Here is a 24,202-nt window from a genome sequence, read left to right on the forward strand (position 1 = left end):
GCTGTGGGTGGGGAGGTGTCTTCCTTCTATTCTTCCAGTCTCCCTAAGAACTTGGTAGACAGTTGAGCAATACTTTCTAAGGGCTGGTCGGAGTCAGGAAAGTCAGGTAAGGCGCCCCACGTGCACCTCAACGCGTCGCGGGAGCGCGTCCAGACATCACACATGCACAAGCTCCGCCCGCGGCAGGCCTGGGTAGGTGTGGCCTCCGCCAAAGGCCCCGCCCCTAGAGCGCGTCGCGAGGGGCGCGAGGGGCGGGGCGAGGGAACTGGCAAGAAAGGGCGGGGAGCGAGCGGTGTGGGTGTGCTCGTGACCGCGCGCTCGCACCCGGAGTGTGGGCGGGGGCGCGCCCGTGCGCGCGCAGGGGAGAGGCCAGCCCAGGCAGCCGTTGTCGGGTTCGACTGGAGGGGCGGGGGAGTCACCTGCGAGCGGCTGCGCTGGCGTCCCGCCCGCCCACCGCGTCTGGATCGCGCCGGCTGAGCGGGGCTGCGGACCGTACACACCCTGGGAGGCCCGGGCGGGGAACGGGCAGAGTCCGCGCCCTGCGTCCGCGACCAGGAGTATCGGACCTTCGCCTTCGCTGCCGCCGCCGCCCGCGGCCGTCGGGGTAGGTGAAGCCCGAGTGGGTGGTCCGCCGGCTCCTGGCTGGCCGGGAGAGGAGACGTGAAACTTTCCGGGCGCTTCCTCCCGCGGTCCCGGAGCCGTCGCGGCGCTGGGAGGTGTCGTCGTCGCGGGCGGTGGCGGCCGACGCCATGTTGGGGTCTGTGAGAAACGGGGCGCTCCCAGCCGCTCCCCTCTCGCCGGGGCCGGCCCGCAGGCCAGTCGCCGCCGCCGTCCCGCCAGCCCGGGAGCAACCCGCGCCCGCCCGCAGGACGCCGCCGCCGCCGCCGCGGGAAACGGGGGCCGCCGGGGAGGGTCCGGTCCACCGGTCTGCGGGGCGGGGGCCGGCGGACGCGGGAAGAAGCCCCGAGGCCGGGCGAGAAGTTTTGGCGCCTGGGGACGGGGGTCCCGGACACGGCCGGGGGCGTCTCAGGGTCGCAACAAATTTCTGTCCGAAAAGTTTGCAGGGTCTGCATGTTGGGGACATTGTGACCTGAACTACATATTTGTATGTCAATTGGGAGAAAAAAATGGCCCCGCAGAACTTGCTCTGATAGAAGCGATGGTTTATTTGGAGCCTTTTAAAGTTTTATGATCCTTTGCCGAATTTATTTTTCTTTTTAAAAACGTGATTGAAGGCCGAGAGCGCGCTGCTGGTGTTGCTTGAATAGCCTTGTGTGCTCTCCGTACATTCCAGCAATAACTTGAGTGTGCGGTGGAAGTGGGTATGAAGGTTACAGACACCTAAACCCTCCTCGGTAATTCATAGACTCACAAAACACGTTGTTGATAAATGCCTTCTTTGTCGTGTTGTGTAGTACGTTGCTGAAGAGACTCATTAAAGAAAAATTTAGACACTAACTTTGAGAGTCTTAAAGGCATGTGTTCTTTTAAGAATAAGGAGAAGTGATCCTGACAGTTTGAAGTTTTTTCCCCCTCCCTTTAGTTTCTTAAGGGTGAATGCCTACCGTGTTTTGAGCATTTACCTTTTTTTAATACTCTGGTAGCTCGTGGGGTCTTCACGTTAATTCAGTGTTAACGAAGGCTTCATTATAATCTCTTTGGGTCCCGACCGCACGGGGGGTGAATGGTATTAAGCTATTTATTTGGAAAGCACACGTAATTGGCCTCTAAATAAAAGTAGTGTAGTGACTAAGCATCAAAAGAAAAGATTCAGCTTCAGTAACTGAATCTAAATGATTTTTAAATGAAGACATCTTGCTTTAAAATTCTGTTAAATGAACTGAAAAGCCTCTTAAATACAGTAAGCCCTAAAACCCCAAGTTCTTGGAGAATTTTACTTTTTAGATCTAAAAATACAGCTTCTGCTCATATTTGATTGTCAATTTGTTTTTCCTTTTTTCTTCCTTCCTTTTCCTTTTCCTAGACAGGGTCTCTCTCTCTGTCGCCCAGGCTGGAGTGCAGTGGTGTCATCTCGGCTCACTGCAGCCTCGACCTCCGGGGCTCAGGTGATCCACCTCGGCCTCCTGAGTAGTTAGGAATACAGGCGCGCATCACCACACCTGGCTAATTTTTGTTTGAATTTTGTGGAGACAAGGTTTTGCCGTGTTGCTCAGGCTCTATTGCCAGTTTCTGTTGTTCTTAAGAATTCTTTTAGCTTTGCTTCATTGTCAAGTAAATGCCATTATAATATTTATTTTTTATTTAGAAATGAAATAAACTAATTTCACAAATGTAGCAGCCAAGCTGGTATTTAACTGGGATCTTATGACTCTGAAACCTTTTCATTTTTCCTATAGCATAACTTTGTAGGATACATAACTCAGTTTTCTGGAGCAATCTGTCCATCTCGTTTGCTCTTATCACGGCTCTGACTTGACTTTAGTTCTTCAGTATACTTATTTCCCAGCGAGCTGATTTACAGGTGATCCTTGTGATGAAATTTTTCCTTAAAAATACTTAAGCCTATACTCTTTGAAGCCTTTTCTGCTCTGTTCTCTCATTCCACTCCCTTTCTCTCCCCAGAAATCAATTAATTTCTCCCATGGTATTACTGTAAATATCGCATAGATCTGTCATGACATCTCCGTGACAGCAGGCAACACATCGGGGCTGATTTGCCTCTTCATTCCCTGTATGCCAAGAACATAGCAGATGCTCAGGAAAGGTTTGAATGGATGAGTACACATATGTTTGTTCCTTGTAAATATGCTTCATGAATTTCTTATGAAATTGTAAATTCCATGAGCATCATAGTTAAATCTTCTTTGTAGTCTTTTTCCCAGTACATGCCATCAACTCCATTAAATCCACAAATTGGTTTATTATATATATATATACACACACACACGCACATATATATATATGTTTTGTTGTTGTTTTGTTGATAATTTACCTTAGTAACTGAGTGAATTTTGACCTGGGAGTACAGAATTTGAATATTTATGAAATTTCTAAGTAGATAATGGATTAAAGTATAATTACTGATGTATGAGAGAGAAACCATGGATCATCAAAAGGATTATAATCATAATTTTAAGTGTGATTGAATGTATTAGAACTTGATGGAAATATTGTTAATGCTTGAAAATTTTAAAGGTCATACTTATACATTTAAGCTCTTGGAACAAATCCCATATAGCTCTATCAATTATTGTTTTGCCGGAATTGTCTTAGAAGTTTTAGAATGCCCTGCTTAATAGAAAGCATATGAAATTTTTTTTTTCTGTTGTTTATCTTTGATGAACCAGCTTTGTACATGAGCTGCCTGCTTATATTTAAAAGCAATGTATGGGTTGACTTAACTGAATTAAAAATACTTGATGGATACACTTTCACAGTGCTGTTTTAAGTTGGAAAACCTCTCTAGGTTAAGGTGTTTTGTAATTCTGTAATTTAGACTGTAGAATTCGGGGTTTATTTCCTGCGCCCACCCAAGATAACTTTCTCCCCTGTCAAACTGTAAACCACAAACTAATGTGCTCAATTTAGGGAGGTCCTGGGAAGAGAATAAAAGGCATTCAGATGGTTGCTGTGAGTGCACTGGAAAGAAAGCAAGTTGCATGTAGGATGGACTGGAACAAATAAACCTTGTCCTGGCTCAGCTCCTTGCTAGCTTGTGACTCTTGAAAAAGCCGCTTCACTTCTGTAAGCTTCTCTGGACTCATTTGTGAAATGGGCACAGAAATATTTGCCTCAGTGTTATCGTGAGGATCACCCAAGATTCGATGTTTGTGGAAGGGCCTGGAATACGATAAGGTATTATTTTAACAAATGAACAGAATGACAGTGAATTATATAGAATCATAGAATTTAAAAACTTTTAAAGGGAAGCAGCCTGTAGGAATACCTAGTTCAGTTTTCAGCCTTGGCTGCACGTTAAAATCTCCTGAGGAGGTACTTAGAAATAATATTGCCTGGATCCCACCCCAGGACAAATAAATCTGAATTACTGGGTTTGGAGACAGAACATAGGTAATTTTGCCTCTTTTTAAAAGCACCCCTGACTTTAGTGTTCAGTCAGGTGGAGAACCTTTTATTTAACTCAATTTCCCATCTCCTTTCTTGTGCTCTTCATTTTGTAGTTGAATAAAATGCGGAGGGGTTAGCTGCCAGCCACATTCCTGTCAGTCAGGCTAGAAAGGATGTATTAAATACTTGGAACTGAGGAAAGCGAAGTGCATAGAGGTTAAGTAAGGGTTACATTCATTTCTGGCCAGAATGGCCACATGTGGAACTACACTAATTCCAGTGACCCTCACTGCTACTCTGCAACAGCAGCCTGCATGTTATGACCATGTTACTTGTCATCATTCAGAACCACTCTACCTCAAGTCTTAAACCTTGTGGCCAGATGGCGATGCAAGGGTCTGTTTCTCTTTTTCTGTCCTAACTGGTGAAGCAGCTTTTTGTCCTTATTGTCACCTCTATTCCCTCCTAGGCCATTAGTTGTCTTCCTTCTTTTCAACCTTGAACTCTGTAGTTCATGTTCTAACCATGAACTCACTAGACCACATAGTCCCTCCTCTCCTTGACCTTTGCTGGGTATAACTGGTCAGTTTTCTACTTTTGTCCCTGCCCCACACTCTCCCCCAAAGTCACGCTTTTGGTGATTGTTATGTACTTGTTTTCTACCTGCTATATACTAGTCACTTTCTAATCTTTTTCTTATCCCCAAGTTGACTTATTTTCTCTGTTGCTTTTTCACTCAAGTCAGGTTGCTAACCCCAGTCTTGAAACACTTGACTTTGACCTTGCTTCCTTCTAAAATGATTAAGATTTTATGATGTGAATTTTCTATTTTCTCCTCTGCACCAACTTCATCTTTTTTTCCCCCCCATTTTCAGAAGTGGAACTATTTTTAATTCTTTATACTTGTTTCATTTAAACAATAGTTGGGGAAAAAGATTTTTGTGTTCTTTGCTCATATTTTTATTAATTGTACATATAACTGTATTTTGCTTTTTATACTTATATTTTTCTACACATTCTTCTTTGTATTTTCTTCCCAAACTAGAAGGCTTTTTTTGTCTATGAGAGAATGTGTTCATTATAAGATAATTAGGCACATCAAAATATTATTAGTCTAGTACTTAGAGATAACCACTACTAACTTTTTGGTGCATATCAACCACTTTTAAATAACAAATCGGCTTATACTATATGTGCTGTTTAGAAACTTTTATTTAATAAAATGCTTTATTTAACAATTTTTCACATTGAATGTTTCCAAAAAAACTGCCTAAAAATTAATGGATGTGCCATAATTTATTTAGTCTCCTATTGTTAAATATTTAGATTGTTTCCAGCTTTTCCATATTATAGACAAAGCTACCGTGAACTTCATGTGAACAACTTTGTACACTTTTAATTTTTGTATATATTATTGGAAATAGAACTGTTGTATAAACTTTCTAAAGCATTTATACTGCCAAAATGGCATTTAGAAAAGTTGTTCCAGTGTGTATACAGTATTGTCAAGGATATGAGGGCCCATTTTTACCACATCTTAGAGAGGTGAGTAATATATGAATATCATTTTAATTTTTATTTCTTTGATTGGGATTGAGAGTCATTTTTAAAATTTTCTGGTCATTTTCATTTTTTTAAATTGACATTTGTTTCTTATTTTTCTGTTGGGATATTTTCCTTTTTTCTTGTGTATTTACAGGAGCCTTTTGTATATTAAAAATGTTGGCTGGGTGTGGTGGCTCACACCTGTAATCCCAGCACTTTAGGAGGCCAAGGTGGGCAGATCAGATTGCTCGAGTCCAGGAGTTTGAGACCAGCCTGGGCAACGTGGCAAAATCCCGTCTCTATAAAATATACAAAAATTAGTTGGGCATGGTGGCACGCCTGTAGTCCCAACTACTCAGGAGGCTGAGGTGGGAGGATCACTTGAGACTGGGAGGTAGAGGTTGCAATGAATTGAGATTGTGCCACTGCACTCCAGCCTGGGTGACAAAGCAAGACCCTGTCCCATCAGTCAATCAGTAAATGTTGACCCTTTGCCATATTACTTTAATATTCTTCCCCCAATGATGAAGTTTTAAAAGTTTAGGTAGTAAAATTTTTCTTTTATGATAGCTTTTTGTGATATATTTAACTATTCCTCAGCTAGAAATTTAGGTTTTGTTTTTCACTATTAGAGTTAATAGTGGGAAAACGTTTTATATGCCACACCCCCTCCACCCCCTTCCTCCAGTTTATTTCTCCAGGATAAATTTTTGTGGGTAAAAATTTCAAATATTTTATTGTTATACATTGCCATTAATCCTTGTTTTTTTTTTTTTTTTTCCTGTGTGTCCCACTGCTGATTGTGACCTTTTGGCAGGTTATTTAGTCTCTGAGAGTTGTGAAACGTGTGAGAGCAGGTTGAAAAGGTGCTTTGTGCTCCTTTGTGTCCCATTCTTTTTTCTTTTAATTTTCCTCCTGCTTTCTAAACTAGGGGTTCCCCAAAGTTTAGTCCTCCGCCCTTGTTTTTCTTCCAGCATCAGCCAGCATCTCTAGGTGGGTGACTACCAAATCTCTCTGTCCTGGAGCCCCCCGCCCATCCTGGCATCTTGTGGATGCCCTGGAGGACTTCAAGATAAATATGTCCCAGACTGATTTCTTCTCTCTCCTGAAACAAAGCTAGCATCTGCCCAGTGGCTTACCCTTAAGCCTTTGAAGTCATCTTACAGTCCCTTTTCATCCACGTATTCGGTTATTTCCTAAATCCTGTCTGCTATGCCTCCGTTATCTGCCAATTATTGTGGTTCAGGCTTTTCTTACCTTTCATTTAGAGATTGTTGTAATCCTCATATGACTGGTTTCTTTGTCTTCATTCTTCTCCATATTCTCTTCAGTCCATCCTGTGTACTGCTTTTGTGTCTGATTAATATTTTCCTATTTAAAAACCTTTGTCTTCCCATGGCCTGTGTAATAAAGTGTAAACTCTTTATCTGATGTTTGCTTTCTTTTGCAGTTTTTCTCATCCCTGTTTTACCAGACTTCTTATCACTATGCCTTCTCCTGACCCTGCCTCTTCTGACCTAGGTTCCATTATTTCCTCTCTGGGCGAATAGACTTGTGTACCATTATCCATACCCAAACCCCAGATAGTTTGAGCTACTACTTTTGCTTTAAGGCCCAGCTTGAATTTCTAGTTCTTACAAGACATGTTCCTAGATGTTCTACCTGGTCAAAATTACATCCCACCTCAACTCCTTGGCCCTGGGACCTTCATCACTGTTGGTTTTTTTTTTTTTTTAAAGTTAAAAAAAAAAGTTTTTGGCTTGTTTTTCCTCTGCTGTGTTAGACTTTGCACAGATTTAAGTTAATTGTATACCTCAGTTTATAGCACACTATAGGGATACCAAACCCCTTCCTTGTTTCGGTTTTTTCCTTGTCAGATACTCCCATGATCATCTTTCCTATAGAAATACAACTGAAGTATATATACTTGTCTATATGAACATGAGAATATAGCTGTCTTTCTCTTCCACAAAGATTTTCAGTTTTGATTATCTTCTGTCCTTTAATACTGCTTTGCACAGAGCAAGTGATAATAAATGTTTGGCTACTTGGAATTCATTAAAAGTTAATGGTTTCATTTGCTTTTCTGAATTAATCACTTAGACTAAAACCCTGGAGATTAATTTTAGCTTTACTCTTCTATATCCAGTCTGCAGTTCTGAATCTGACCCATCCTTTCTTTTCCTATTGTAAGCTTCAGACTCTTCATCAACTTTCCCCGCTATTTTTGCAGTTACTTTTCAACCGGATCCTGTTTTCAGTCTCTTCCTTCTCAATTTATCTTTCATCATTTCTACAGTTATCTTAGAAAAATCCGGATCAGATCAGGTCACTCCTTCCAAAAGTTTCAGAAGGAAGTCTCAGATATTAACAAGATTTTGTCTTATTTTTCCCCTCTTTTCCCACTAAATAACTCCCCTACAGCTTCTGCTGCAGCTGTACAGTGTGACTTCTTTTTTTTTTTTTTTTTGAGAGGGAGTCTTGCTCTGTGGCTCAGGCTGGAGTGCAGTGGTATGATCTTGGCTCACTGTAACCTCTGCCTTCTGGTTTCAAGCAATTCTCTTGCCTCAGCCTCTCAAGTAGCTGGGACTACAGGTGCATGCCACCACACCGGACTAATTTTTTTATTTTTTATTTGGTAGAAATGGGGTTTCACTGTTGGCCAGGCTGGTCTCGAACTCCTGACCTCAAGTGATCTACCTGCCTCAGCCTCCTAAGGTGCTGGGGTTACAGGCGTGAGCCACTGCGCCCTGCCCAGTGTGACTTTTTATGTGAGTTTTTACTTGCAAAGCTTTGTGCCTTTATTTAGCCATTTTTTTTTGCCTTCTTAAATTCCGCTCATTCTTCACAACCTGTTTTCAGTGTTCAAATGCTGTATTCTCTGTGCCATGCCCTCACTCTTTGCTTTTTTTGCTTCTTTACTACTTTGCTAATATTTTTATTATAATACTTACCTCCTTGTGTTTTGTATTAAACCTTGTGGCATATATTTTATTTCCTAGTGTCTTCTTTGTTCTTTTTTCCACCAAACATATAAACCTTGAATGCAGTGAACAGGTTGTAACTGTTTTGAATGATACTAAAGAAAATTGGCCAGGGATGTGACAGGATAACTAATTCCTCAGTAGTGTTTTAGTTGAGCTTTACCAGGTTTATTTTTCAGATATTATTTAATTAATTATTTTTTTTGTTGAGACAGGTTCTCGCTCTGTGTTCCAGGCTGCAGTGCAGTGGTGTAGTCATGATTCACTGTAGCCTTGGCCTCCCAGGCTCAAGCTATCCTCCCACCTCAGCCTCCCGAGTAGCTGGGACCACAAGTGCACACTACCATACCTGGCTGATTTATGTAATTTTGGTAGAAATGGGGTTTCACCATGTTGGCCAGGCTGGTCTTGAACTCCTGGGCTCAAGTGATCTACCTGCCACGGCCTGCCAAAGTGCTGGATTACAGGCTTGTGCAATTGTGCCCAAGCTATTTTTTAGATATTATCCAATGCTTTCTTTACAGCTGTCAGCACTGTACAGCTGCCCCTGTACAAATACTTTTAGAAATGATGTGAGTTTTTGAATCTGAGTTTTGTGATGATGAAAATATGCACGTAATCATCATTTTTTATTTACTAACTAAACAGCTGTGCTTTTTGGAGAAAGAAGAAATCATTTATATATATTATCATGAGATTGAAATTTTTTAAAAAACAGGATATGCCTTGCTCAATACTTAGAATTTTTATTTATATACTGTACTGAAATGGGCCACAACATTTGCTTGTAAATTTAAAACCTGTGGGTCTAGTGAAGCAGTTGATGGGTAGGGTGTGGTTCCTGTTTTCAGTGAAAATTAATGTAGACGTTAAAAATGAAGTCTTTGATTTTCATCAAACTCAAGATTGAGAGCTGCTGCCACTTCTAACTGCTGATCATATTCAGTTCAGTGCACATTGATGCCATTTATACAAGCATTTTTTAGGTGCTGTTGCAAGTACAAAGTTGGAGGAAATAATCTTTTTTTAAGGAACCTCCACATCTGTTGGGAATGAGCAAGTACACATATTTTTATGAAACAAATAGACTATAAGTGCTATAAAGTGGTACAAATAAAATGGTATGAGGATATACCTGGCCACAGGATATACCCAGCCACAATATTTGGCTGTGAGGCGATTGAACTGAGTGTCTTGAAGAATTGGTGAGATTTCAGTAAATAGAGAAGAACAAAGGAGGGAGGACATGCCGAGCTTAGAGGTAGGGAAGGAAGCCCTGAGCATATTCTGGTAATAGCTAGTAGTCTAATTTGACTATAACAAAGAAAATGAATAGAAAGAGGTAAAACTGGAAGGATAGATTGCAACAAGTTAGGACTTGACTGTGAAGGGCCTTGAATACCAGGTTAAGGATTTTAGATTTGATTCTGTTGCCCAAGGAATCTGGTTTCTGAATAGACTTACTTGATTATAGCAATGGTTAAAGAATATTAAATCTTGCCTTGTGTAGGATGATTTAAATCAAACTTGTCCAATCTGCAGCCCACGGGGCACAGCTTGGAATGTGCCCAATATAAATTCGTAAACTTTCTTAAAGCATTTTGAGTTTTTTTGTGTGTGTGATTTTTTTTTTTCTTTTTCATTTTTTTCTTTTCTTATTTTCTTTAGCTCATTAGCTATCATTAGTGTTAGTGTATTTTATGTGTGGCCCAAGACAGTTCTTCCAGCGTGGCCCAGGGAAGCCAAAAGATTTAAATAGTAAAAATTTAAAGGGCTTGTTTAGAACTTGAAATCCGTATTCGTTTCCTCTCTCCTACCTCTCTAAAGATGTTTTTAAACCTCCAGTGTGACTGTTCTGATTTTCCAAACTCATTTTCTAAAATCTTCAACTATGACTTACTTGTTCTTACATACTATTTCGCTATCAAATCTTACCTATATGAAACTGCCTTTACTAGTACCCTAAATTAGTCATAGCTTTGCCTTTTACTTCTTTTTAGTATTTGAAGAATCATTTTGAGTGTATCTTATGGTTATTACCGTAGGTATGTAATTTCTTTTCCTCTTATTTTGTCAGTGGCTATTCCAAATACATAATATAGGTGCATATGCAAAAAATGCTTCTGCCATATTTATTTCTGAAGGTGAAGGTATAATGGAAAGAATATGCATTTAAAAAAAAAAAAAAAGGCTGGGCACGGTGGCACAGCCTAATATTAACAAACAAAAAACAAACCCAATACTACTCATACTGTTAACCCAACACCTGCATGCTCTTAAGGAAAGTTTAAAAAAAGTAAAAGGAACTTGGCAAACTTAACACCCCGCCTGTTTACCAAAAACATCACCTCTAGCATTACCAGTATTAGAGGCACTGCCTGCCCAGTGACACTTGTTTAACGGCTGCGGTACCATGACCGTGCAAAGGTAGCATAATCACTTGTTCCTTAAATAGGGACTTGTATGAATGGCACCACAAGGGTTCAACTGTCTCTTACTTTTAACCAGTGAAATTGACCTGCCCATGAAGAAGCGGACATAAAACAATAAGACGAGAAGACCCTATGGAGCTTTAATTTACTAATGCAATCAAAACTATACAAATCTACGGATTTTAAATTACTGCACCTGCATTAAAAATTTTGGTTGGGGTGACCTCGGAGCATAACCCAGCCTCCGAACAACCTATGCTAAGGCCACACCAGCCAAAGCGAATCAATATGCACAACTGACCCAATAACTTGACCAACGAAACAAGTTACCCTAGGGATAATAGTGCAATCCTATTCTAGAGTCCATATCGACAATAGGGTTTACGACCTCGATGTTGGATCAGGACATCCTAATGGTGCAGCAGGTATCAAAGGTTCGTTTGTTCAACGATTAAAGTCCCATGTGATCTGAGTTCAGACCGGAGCAATCCAGGTCGGTTTCTGTCTATTCTATATTTCTCCCTGTATGAAAGGATAAGAGAAATAGGGCCTACTTCACAAAGCGCCCTCCCTCCATAGATGATATAATCTTAATCTAATAGAATATCACACACCCAATCCAAGAACAGGGTTTGTTAAGATGGCAGAGCCTGGTAATTGCATAAAACTTAAAACTTTATAATCAGAGGTTCAACTCCTCTTCTTAACACCATGCCTGTAACAAACCTTCTACTTCTTATTGCACCCGTACTAGCCGCCATAGCATTCCTCACACTTATTGAACAAAAAATACTAGGCTACATGCAACTACACAAAGGATCTAACATTGTAGGCCCCTGTGGGCTATTACAACCCTTCGCCAACGCAGTAAAACTCTTCACTAAAGAACCCTGAAAACCCTCAACATCTACCATTATCCTCTGTATTACTGCCCCAACCTTAGCCTTTTCTATTGCCCTTCTCCTGTGAACCCCCCTTCCTATTCCCAACCCCCTAATTAATTTCAGCCTAGGCCTTTTATTCTAGCTACATCCAGCTTAGCTGTCTACTCCATTTTATGATCAGGGTGAGCATTAAACTCAAACTACGCACCAATTAGCCTGTAATCCCAGCACTGTGGGAGGCGAGGCGGATGGATCACCTGAGGTCAGGAGTTCAAGACCAGCCTGGCCAACTTGGTGAAACCTCGTCTCTACTAAAAATACAAAAATCATTAGGGTATGGTGGTGGCTGCCTGTAATCCCAGCTACTTGGGAGGCTGAGGCAGGAGAATTGCTTGAACTCGGGAGGCAGAGGTTGCAGTGAGCCGAGATTTTGCCATTGCACTCCATCCAGCCTGGGTGATAGAAGTGAAACTCTGTCTCAAGAAAAAGCAAAAAACAAAAAAACCCAGGAAAAAAAACAAAAAACAAAACTGTGAGGCCATTTGATAATTGCTTAGCTAGTTAGTTCATGACTCAGTTTTTTTGTAAAATTAAAGTAATGATCACAACAAAATCGAGATTATTAAATGAAAGAGTATAATGTGGATGTGCTATTATGCACATGTGTAGGTGCCCAGTAAATGTTACTTCCTTTTTTTCTTTCTTGGCTGAGATTGTAGAATAAGTCTACTTTTCTGTAATAGGCATATTTGGTACCTATGAGGGATTTAAAGAAAAAAAAAATGACCTCTGTCTAAATGTGATTCAGAATTTTGAAGTTTCCATTTTTCTTAATCCAGTTTTAATAAATTTAAAATTAACATATGAAAGTTTTGTCTTACCAAAGAAATGAACCTCTTCCTTTTATCACTAGTAATTTCTACAACACATATTGTGTAGTTGGTTGGCCACGGTGGCAGAAATCCTGGTGAAAAGGGACAGAAAAAATCTTGACCTCTCTTTTTGATGGAATAAGTAGAGTTTACTAAAATTCCAAATGCAATTTGCTAAATTTTCAAGTATTTCTTTTTTTGCTTTATCATCTTATTGATTTATTGAGACTCTTACCAAGAATTCCCTGATTATTATTCTGGTTACTAAACTGTAGAACTTTTGAAAGTAAGAACTGTCTTGTCCCTTGCAGATGGTAGGTACTCAGAATATTTGTTCATTTGACTTAGATGTATTAAGAAAGTTTGCTTTGATATTATACATTTGCTCAGGAGGATGTACCTCTGATAGTTTATTGCTGTTTGTTTTTACCTCTGTTCTCCAGTTACTTGTTAGCTTCTTCCTTTCCTTTTACATTTTCTGTAAAGTTTCAGTCCAGCAGTAACACGGATTTTAAAATCTTGATTGAGATTAAAAGAGTCATAAATTTGATTAAAAATTAACTTATAGACAAGTAAGTCTACAGTAAACTAGAAAATATGGCCCATTTACTATCAAAGACTCACTATTTTAAGGACTGAAAGAGCTTTAAAAATTATGTTTTCTTCCTTAAAAAAAAAAAAAGGTAAGTAATTCGTATGAAATCACTTATTTAGTGTCTGAACCAAGATTAGAATCCAGGTCCTTTAGTTCATAGTTCATTGGTTTTCCACTATAATGCATGGTTGAATACTGAAGCTCACTGATAACAGATATCATGGGTATATGTAAGAAATAAAATTAGATTTGTTTTCATTTTAAACTGACCTGTAAGGATGAGATAAGAAGTATTGATTTTCCAGTAGGGAGAACTAGAACATAGTAGTCTATGACAGTTGGTCTTTCTTCTCAATTGTAGGTAGGATTCTTTGTCTTTTTTTTTTTTTTTTTTAAAAAAAGAGTTTTTGCTCTTCTAATTACATTTTTAACAGGTGGTAAACACCCCACTGAAGAACATGCTACTTTAAAAGCAGGTTGTTACCAAAAGACTAGGATGGAGTTTAGACAATGTAAATGCAGTTCTTGTCTGCAGTGTGAAGAAGATAACTTGAAACCTTTGATTATTTTTAAAAATTGGTATATAAAAGCTGGCTTTATAAAAGATATGCTTCTGCTCTAATTTTTACATTTTAACTGTGAATTAACACTGCCAGGCACTGCTGGAAAAGAAGACAATGTAAAAAAAAAAAAAAGAAAAAGAAAAAAAAAAGTCAAGTGGAAAACTGTTGAAATTAATAGAATTCTATGAAGTACCTGAATGTGAAAAGAAACAAGTATCAATAGTTTTCCTATTAACAGTTTTAACTAATTAGAAAACAGGCTGTGAAAAAGAGCTTAGATTCAAAGTGGCAACAAAAAGTATACAAAATCTGGGAGCCTATTTAAGAAGTGTAACTATCTTACAGAAGAAGCATACAAAATTACTATGCCATAAAAGATTTGAAGCCTTGGGAAGAGATACTATCACCCTTAAATGCTCCAAACTGTAAAGATGTTAATTCTAAATTAATGTATGGATATAACATAAGTTTCATCAACATTTCAGTGGGATTTTATTCTTTTATTTATTTATCGTAATTAAAAAATGGTTCTAAAGCTTAGCTTCACGTTACAATTATCTGAGGAGCTTTAAAAATATTCTGGTGCACAGGTCTTACCCTGCATACCCCGGACCAATAAAATTAGACTATCTGGGGAAGAATCTAGGTATTGATGTTTCTTAACCCTTGATATTTATCAGCAGAATTCATTGTTCTTAATTTTAGGTTTTCAGTTTCTTTTCTGAGTAGTTCTAATTATTATATTGATTCATATTCTATAACTCATTTCTTAAAGTCTTCCAAAGAACAAAAACAAAATTTACTTATTTTAAAAAGTAAAATAAAACTCATTCTAGCGTGCAGTTACCATATGGTTTCTTTGGGTATTCATAAATCTAAGATATATTATGGGATCTTAGTGATTTTACTTTTCCTATATCTTGAAGCATTTTGCTATTTCATTATCCTGTGAATTATTTAATCATTATTCATTAATTTCCTCCAATTATGCCAAAAAGAAGAAAATGGAAGAGTGATAGAATTGCCAAGAAGGATGACGCAATGGTGAAATATAGCATCACTACTGTATCATTTCTCAAAAAGATACGAAAACAGTTTTGAGATCATCCTTTTTAGCATTTTTGTTCTAAACTTTCATTTAACATATTTGAGAATTCATATTTTTTCATTTTTTATTTTCTGTCTTTAATAGCAAAAAAAAAAAAAGGCAAAAGAAGACATTTCAAAACTATTAGACAAGTCAGAAGATAAATGCAAAGAAACAACACTTAATAATGATAGTGAATTTAATTGTGTAAGTGAAATCTTAGACTGTGAGTCTTCAAATGATGATTTCCTAGATGAGTTTTTTTCAAACTCAAGAATTAACAATATTTCTAAGGACAAAAAATGGAAATAATACACGTTCGTGCATTCAAAGTTTCTTTCAAAGGATGTTTCCTATTTCGGATATATATACCTTTAAAATCAGAGAAAGATGAAATTAAAAATTCTGTTATGTTTAAGTTTTTATGAAGCTTTCTCTTAGTTTTTTTAAAAAAACTACTCCTTTATTATTTTTGTAAATTAGTCATAAAATTACTTAAAATGTTAAAAATAAAAGGTATTTTGGACCCAGATAGTCAATTGAATTGAACATTTTTTTTCCTGATATGCCAAAGGTTAAATCTGCCTTGTGATTCCAATGTGAAGCTAAGGTTGAGAACCACTATTCTAAGTAGATTTTATCTGGACAGATAAACAAGATTAGTTAAAATGTTTTTAAGAAAGTTGAGTAATGGTCTAGAATAGAGCTACCAGATATATGGTACTGACATAAGAATTATGAAACAGGTTAATGGATTAAAGCAGATAGTCCAGAAGCAGATTTTAGAATAGGTAAAAATTTAATATGAGAGTGACATCAATCAGTAGGTTAGGTTACTAATAGCATTAATGCAAGCTACCACTCGTTGACTACTTGCTGAACATTTTATATGCGTTATCTCATTAATCTTTTCCTTGATGTATCTGCTGTTACTTCCATTTACAAGTAAGGATATCTGAGGTCACACAGTTCTTGGTGTTTCTGGAACAATTAGTTAGCTCTTTTAGAATGCAAATATTTGAAAAGCAAAAAAGTATTTTTACCTATGCCAGAATACATTTTAGGTGGACAAAATGATTAAATGTAGAGTTTGTGTCATAAAGCATAGATAATAAATAGGTGCATCTGATATCTGGAAAGGGAAGCTTAGGAGTGATGGAAGAAAAGTCACCAAAAAAAGATCTGTAAGTTTAACTGCTTAAGAAATACAACTGACTTCGTGTCAAACACCATAAAACTATAGATTAATATATTAGGAAAACAAACAAAGGATTAATAGCTTTTATATGTAACACACTCAGATTAATAACCTCTAAATATATAGTTTAAAAATGCAATTGATTAATAAACACATTAGAAAATCATTGACCTCGTTAGGTAGCTACGGAATAAAACATTCAATTAAAAGTACTTTTCCTTCCTGTCTTAGGACCTTTGTTTATAGTATTTCCTTTGCGTGGCTGACTCCTCATCCCTTAAGACTCAGTTTATCATACTACCTCAGTGAGACCTTTTTGTACTACTCAATCTAAATGAGTTTCCCCCTGTATCTTAACAACCGGCTTATTTCCTTCATTGTACTTCATCTTTTGGAATTACCTATTTATTTATTGTCTTGCTCTTCCACTGGCCTCTAAACTCTAAGAAGAAGAGCGTAATACCCAGCATCTAGAGAGTGCTCAGTGAATAATTGTTGGATGAATAAACACTAAATAAAAGTGAGTCAAATGAATAAAGCAAGATGCTTTTAAAAATCTGTCATGCTTGCTGAAATTTTTAAAGAAAAATACCATATGTAGGACAAGACGGAACGGATACTGTCTTTGTGCTGCTTGGTAAATTGGTGTTACTTCCAGAATGGAAATTTTGTAAAAGGTAGCAAGATTCTTTATTCCTGCCTTTTGACCCAGTAATTTTATTTACTTCTTAGAATTTGTTCTATGAAGCCACTTCTGCGAGGGGATGGGAAAGCTTTCTTTTTAGTTCTTCCTATATTCACTGATATTCTTTCCCAAGAAAAGTAGACATTACTCAAATTGAACCATGTTTATAGTTCTCTTCTGCTTCCTCTTTTGGTGCCCCTCAACGAGTAGGATATGGGAAGGACTCAGTCCTTGGCTAGGCCCCGTAATCTTGTATTCTAGTCCTCTCACAAAAGTATAGCATTCTTTCTGCTTGGGGCACCTGAGTGTGCTGGAATTAAATTTAGATTTGGGCTTTAGGGGAAGGGGGAGGCCTTGCTTAGGCCCTGAGCCAAATGGTAGTGCCCTAATCCAGTTTACCAAAGAACATTATTTGGGGTATCTAGCTGTAACCCAGAGAAAAGTGGCACTTTGATTTCCCTTTTGATAACCTCTCCCCACTCCTTTCTTTCCTTGCTGCTGCTTATTTCCCTACCACTATTCTCTCTTTCTCTCTCGTGTGTGTGTGTGTGTGTGTGTGTGTGCAGGGCAGCATTTGTGTATTCTTGGGTTTTTTAGTTCAGTGCTTACTATCTTTTTTTATGTCTGACACAAACAGAAAATGAAAGAGGATAATAGAAGAGGCTGCTTAAGGCCAAAGGCCTTAGGTTTTGTGTATGCCCTTTTTTTTTCCGATATAGGTGACAACCCATCAATCAATCAAGTGGGCTGCCAGAATCATTAAAATAAATGAAGATAAAGTAATGCATCGATCATTGTTGAAATAATTATACGAGTGTTTGTAACCTTGCAATATAAAATGTGTTTATGTTGGTCATTGTCAAACTTTGAAAGCTATTTGCTTTGCTACAGCCATATACTAATTAATAATGCCCCAAACCTCGCTTAAGTTGCATCATTCTTAAACAGGGAGAAAGATTTATGAACAAAGATTTAGACTTAATATATTGAAAGATTTGGACAACGAAAGATTATCAAGAGACTAGCTGGGTAAATCATGACATATCCATCTTTTCAGGTGATTTGTTCAAGATAGTATTCCCTTATCTTCAGTATTTTTAGGGTTTGCAGTGAAGGTCCAGAGGTTAGTTAATAGCTTCCTTAGAGTTCTTGTAGAGTCAGTGGAGTTCGAAGGAACAATTAGTGTACCATAATATACTGTAACATCACAGAGAAATCAGATTTGAGGCCTGGTCTGCTGTGACAGCCTTGGGCAAGTTATTTAACCCCTCTTTGTCTGTTTACTCATCCATAAAATGGAGCTAATAGTGCATGTATCACAAGGTTGCTGCAAGAGGGAAATACAGTAATAAGTGCAAAGTGCTCAGCACATTGGTTGGACTCCCTATGAGTAGAGTTCATTCCAGGTTAAGTTTTGCTTTTACATTATTAAATATCTTTGTGCCTTAATGTCTTCATCAGCTCACAGTTCAGCTAATATTATTAGATGCTTCTTTGGGGGACAATAAAAACTTCTCTAGTGACTTTATAGACATTTCAAACAGTTCAAATCAGAAAATAATATGAAAAGCACTCTACAAATTTATGATAGTATTAATTTTCATAGTAGCAATAATAGGAAATCTGTGTCGTATATGAGTTAATTAATATGTCGAAATGGGTGGACTCAGTAGTTGATTCAGGTGGAGATAAATAGATCTGTGAGTTTTTTTTGTAAAGTGCCAATATCTTTTCCTGCTTTAGGGCCTTTGCAGTTACTCCTTTTGTCTAGAATATTCTCCCCTATCCTTACCCCTTCTTATGTCTGCCCATCTAGTACAGCTGAAATGACACCACTGTAGAAAGGCCTTTCCTGACCATCTAGTTTGAATAGTGACTCTCAGTTTCTTTTAAAAATTGCTTTAAAAAAATCATAGCATTGATTAGTACTAGATTCTCGATTTTGTTTTCTCTTTCCTCCTCCCCAACTAGAATGTAAACCCTGAAGAGCAGAGACCTTTCCTGTATTATTTATTACTTTTAAAAATTTTTATCTAATGTCACATACTCAAGTATGATCACCTGTGTTGTTTATTTTTACTTTTCCTGCACCTAGATCCTAAGTGCCTGACAAATACTTGTTGAATGCCTGAAAATAATGTAAAATATGAAAAAATGATCCATAGTATCTGGAGATAAACTACCATTGTTGAGAGTATAGTATATATTTTCTAACTTTATGTTCTGTGTGTGCTTACATATACAGATGTCTATGATTATGCTTTTGAAATATGTATTCCATTGAGTCTAAAGAGAAACATTTTTTAGTATATTTTATGTCTTTGAAATTGGCCTGTCTTATAATCAGTGGTATGCTGTGGTTTAATTGGCAACATTTTTCTCTTTATGAGTTGCACATAAATATGTCTTAAAATCTGTAGCATCTTAGATATGATGAAATATGGTATTTATTTGAAATAACAATGAGATCAGGATATGCATCTCTTTTCCCCACCTGAAGATCTTGAGCATTTTCCTTGTCACTAGTTTTAGATCTATCTTATTCTCAAGAGATGTGATTAAGGCCGGGCGCAGTGGCTCAAGCCTGTAATCCCAGCACTTTGGGAGGCCGAGACGGGCGGATCATGAGGTCAGGAGATCGAGACCATCCTGGCTAACACGGTGAAACCCCGTCTCTACTAAAAATACAAAAAACTAGCCGGGCGTGATGGCGGGCGCCTGTAGTCCCAGCTACTCAGGAGGCTGAGGCAGGAGAATGGCGTGAACCCAGGAGGCGGAGCTTGCAGTGAGCTGAGATCTGGCCACTGGCACTCCAGCCTGGGCGACAGAGCGAGACTCCGTCTCAAAAAAAAAAAAAAAAAAAAAAGAGATGTGATTAAAGGTATGTCATAACTTTTTCAACCAATTCCTCTTGATGGATATTTGCAGCTTTTCCAATTGTTTTCCTGTTATAAACAATGCTGTACTGATTATCCTTGTACAAATCTTCATGTATGTGAGTGAAATTTCTTTAGATTGGTGAATGCACATATTCTCTGTAGTGTACAAGGGTACCTATTTCCCTATACCTTTATGAGTACTGCATCTTAGTAAGTTTAAAAATTTCTATTAATCTAAGTGAAAAATATACTAATGTTTAATATCATTTCTTTATGATAGAGATTGAGCCTCTTTTCCTGTTTATTAGCTGTTTTTATTTCCTTTTCTGTGATATACTTGTGCATAGGATAGTAGACTTTTAATTGGCTGGCATATTAGTCCTAATTAGAAAGAGAAACCTTTCCAGTTTGGAACCATGGGTTATCCTATTAATTCTTGGGAACAACTTTTAGGCCTGCCACATCCTACCTTTGTGGAGGACAAAAGGGCTTTATAAAGACCCAAGATTTGGGGGGAGACAGAATTCAGGAATAACCAGAATTCTAGTGTCCTTTATAATGGAGGCCAAGAAGGGTTAGAGTGTCAGTTTTTGAGCTGAATACTGGAACTTGTACTATGCTGTTAGTCTTTAAACTTTAAATTTTCTTCTTCTCAAGGCTTGTTGTTCTTTAATATGACTTGGTTATAGTATAGTAGTATTAGTTTAGTAGGTTTGAAATAGGATACAACTCTGGGACTTGAGTGAAGTTAATATTGGACTTATAGATTAAATGTTTAGATTAATATGGTGTTTTGTACATTGTTAAAATGTTATTAACATTTTTTAGTACCTTTGCTGTGTCAGACCATATCAGTTTCAAACATAGCTATCAGATGATCTCTGCTTTTTAGGTTCTGCAGTGGTCTGTGGAGGAACAGATTTCAGTCCTTTGGTAAAAGTGAAGCTAGAATATACATGGAATATGGATGGCTCACAGGAAGGGTTATAGTCTAGCATGGGAGTTTGAAGGTTTCCTGGAAGAGGTACGATAACCTAAACTAAGTCTTGAAGGATGAGTTTGAGTTAGCTGCAGTAGTAAGTAGTAAAAGGAACAACAGTGAAATGGACTACAAGTAGCAGAGTGTTCTTAGAATGTGACATTTGAGGTGAAGAGTGACTTATGGTGAGGCTGCAGTGACAAGTAAGAACCAAGTAATGAAAGGCCTTGAACACCCTGTATTTAATAGGCTAAGGGATCATTTTGAGCAGTGATGGGGTCAAAATAGCATTTTAGAGATCACTGCCAAAAGATGATTTGGGGGCAAGACTGAAGGCCAGGAGACATATTGGGAAACAGTTCTAGTAATCCAGGTGAGATAATTAAGGCTGTAGCTCAGTGGTAATAGCTTACTGGGAAAATAGTAGTCATTTTTCTTAGTTTATGTAATATTTTGTTCTCTATTGTTCAGAATCCCATTGAGATTACATTTCATTGAACATTATTTTGCAGAGATAAGTTATGTTAATTATTCAATCATCTTTCAGTTATGTCTGTAGGAAGTTTATACTTTTACAAATACCTGCTTAACTAGTGTGGTGCTACATGAAGATGACAAATAAGTGTTTTTGATGATTTTAAAAATTGAGAAATGTTAGCCCTTTTGGTGTGCTTAGTGATTATCTTAGAGGGAAAGAATTTTAGAACATTTTGCCTTTGTGTAGAAGCAATGATTTGTTAGCTTAAATTTATATATAATTATAGGAATTTATAATTTATATGTGCTAATTTCTTTTTCTTTTTTTTTTTAAAGGCTATTAGTGAAAGATGGTGGATCGCTTGGCAAACAGTGAAGCAAATACTAGACGTATAAGCATAGTGGAAAACTGTTTCGGAGCCGCTGGTCAACCTTTAACTATACCTGGACGAGTTCTTATTGGAGAAGGAGTATTGACTAAGTTGTGCAGAAAAAAACCCAAAGCAAGGCAGTTTTTCTTATTTAATGATATTCTTGTATATGGCAATATTGTCATCCAGAAGAAAAAATATAACAAACAACATATTATTCCCCTGGAAAATGTCACTATTGATTCCATCAAAGATGAGGGAGACTTAAGGAATGGATGGCTAATCAAGACACCAACTAAATCTTTTGCAGTTTATGCTGCCACTGCTACGGAGAAATCAGAATGGATGAATCACATAAATAAATGTGTTACTGATTTACTCTCCAAAAGTGGGAAGACACCCAGTAATGAACATGCTGCTGTCTGGGTTCCTGACTCTGAGGCAACTGTATGTATGCGTTGTCAGAAAGCAAAGTTCACACCTGTTAATCGTCGCCACCATTGCCGCAAATGTGGTTTTGTTGTCTGTGGGCCCTGCTCTGAAAAGAGATTTCTTCTTCCCAGCCAGTCCTCTAAGCCTGTGCGGATTTGTGACTTCTGCTATGACCTGCTTTCTGCTGGGGACATGGCCACATGCCAACCTGCTAGATCAGACTCTTATAGTCAGTCATTGAAGTCTTCTTTAAATGATATGTCTGATGATGATGATGATGATGACAGCAGTGACTAAGGACACATTTGGGAGTATTTAATCAGGTGTGGCTATCTGAGAAATCAGCTTTGGGGGAAATGTAAGATTCTGGGCTCTCTGTTTTGTTCTAGCCGTGAATTTGCCTGAGAAACTTATAACCTATGTGCCTCAATATATTCCATAGAAAGTAGGTCCCCTGCCTTCTCCCACTCCTCTCACTCTTCTACAGGGATAGACTTTTGCGAATATATCAGATACATTTTTTATTTCTCATTCTTGTTTATTTTTAGGTTATTTTCTCGGAAGGTTGGGAAAAGATGTTTGTTTAACAGATCATGTACTACTGTGTTGTTTTCATTTCTGTTATAGGTAAAACTAAAAGCACAGAATGGTGGGAAAGGGGTTATAATGTGGTTCATTAATATGTTAGTAGCTTTTTTCTAACCATCGTGTCTAATGGTTAAAACACCAGTAACAAAAACACATGATTTGGAAATACTTTGTTTGGCTTTTTCATATACCTAGTGGTGCCTTATCATAATAGCACTGTTACATGAAATAAGCCCCTACCTTCTTACTTTCTGGTTTTCGAAAAAATACACTGGTGCTCTTTGAAGTGATAAAGTGAGTGTTTATGAATGGGTGTAATTAGGAAATACTTCTCATCCGACAGCTACAAATAACTAAGTTTGGAGGTATTTTCACTCTATATGAATAAATATTTTTCCATAAAATAGTTGTGATTATATATTTGTTTTATATAGGTCCCAAATTATAATTGTCAAATATATATTTTAAATTAATAATAGGTTGTCATTCTTAGGAATTTGGTTTGAAATTTATCAGTTACATAGAATTATACTGCATTAGCTTCCACCTTTAGTAAGACATATTTTTAGATATAAATTCATCTGCTTTAACATTATTTCTGGATTGAAAATCTTATAAAACCCTTGAAAATAAACAATCTCTTTTTTACAAAGCCTGTGTTAGAGCACAGGTTTACCTAGGCTTGAAGATTTGGAAGAAATAATGTGTAAGGATGGTCTCAAGGCAGACCACTTTAAGTCTGGCTAGACTTCATATCGTGGAAGTATTATCTATTTCAGTGTGAAACTATCTTGAATTTGCAAATATAGTGTTATATTTTATAAAGTTTTGTAAAATCCCAAACAATATTTCTATTTTTGTAAAACAATTGTATGTGTAATCTGTATCTGAAATCAGTTTGCAATCTATGGAAATAGAGTAGCAATTGCTATTTCTAAATTGTGAACTGAAAGTCAATCTAGATTTATTTTGAGAAGTAATTGCTCACTCTTTACTTTTGAGGCAGCCATTAGGTTGAAAGTATATATTTATCATATAAAACTTGATGTGTTTTGCACTACTCTCTCCATTTATATGCTGCAAACAGCTACAGTCTTTGAAATATGGAAAATCAGCAGTCTAAAGTTTGTTTTAAATTCTAAATAAAAAAAAATCTTCAAATCTGAATATACTGCAAATGTCATGAGAAGTTTGATTCAGTAATTTGTGATGGAGGATTCTTTGGTATCTTACTGTTTAGTTAGGGCACTAATTTTACTTACCTATTAGATTTTGAAAGCATCTGAGATATACAAATCTCCCTGTAGGAAATGTGAAAGAAAAGCACAACAAAACTAGGGTTTTCTGTTCGTTTGCTTGCTTTTATGGTTTTTTTTTTGGTTTGTTTTAATATCAGGTGGATTTTTGTTTGTAAGCAATATATACATATAATCAACCAACATATCTGAAAAGGATCATGAAACCTGATAAATGCTAATGGAGACTTGCTGGTACATAGGAATCTAGCAAATTCAGGAACCAAGGGGAAATGTTCTGAGATAACATTTACATTGTCAACCTTTATTGACTTTGTTTTTACAATAAAAAAAATTTTACAACTTA

General features: G+C 37.5%; 1 protein-coding gene across 1 annotated transcript; it reads left to right on the forward strand.

Annotated features, from left to right (window-relative positions):
* The first annotated feature begins 305 nt into the window (after positions 1-305).
* On the forward strand, positions 306-24,202 carry PLEKHF2 (pleckstrin homology and FYVE domain containing 2). The gene is made up of 2 exons (XM_003902990.2): positions 306-604; positions 21,546-24,202. Exon 2 carries the CDS (start codon positions 21,560-21,562, stop codon positions 22,307-22,309), a length of 750 nt encoding a protein of 249 aa, XP_003903039.1. The 5' UTR covers positions 306-604; positions 21,546-21,559; the 3' UTR covers positions 22,310-24,202.

This window comes from Papio anubis, chromosome 8, assembly GCF_008728515.1.
Source record: "Papio anubis isolate 15944 chromosome 8, Panubis1.0, whole genome shotgun sequence".
NCBI lineage: Eukaryota > Metazoa > Chordata > Mammalia > Primates > Cercopithecidae > Papio > Papio anubis.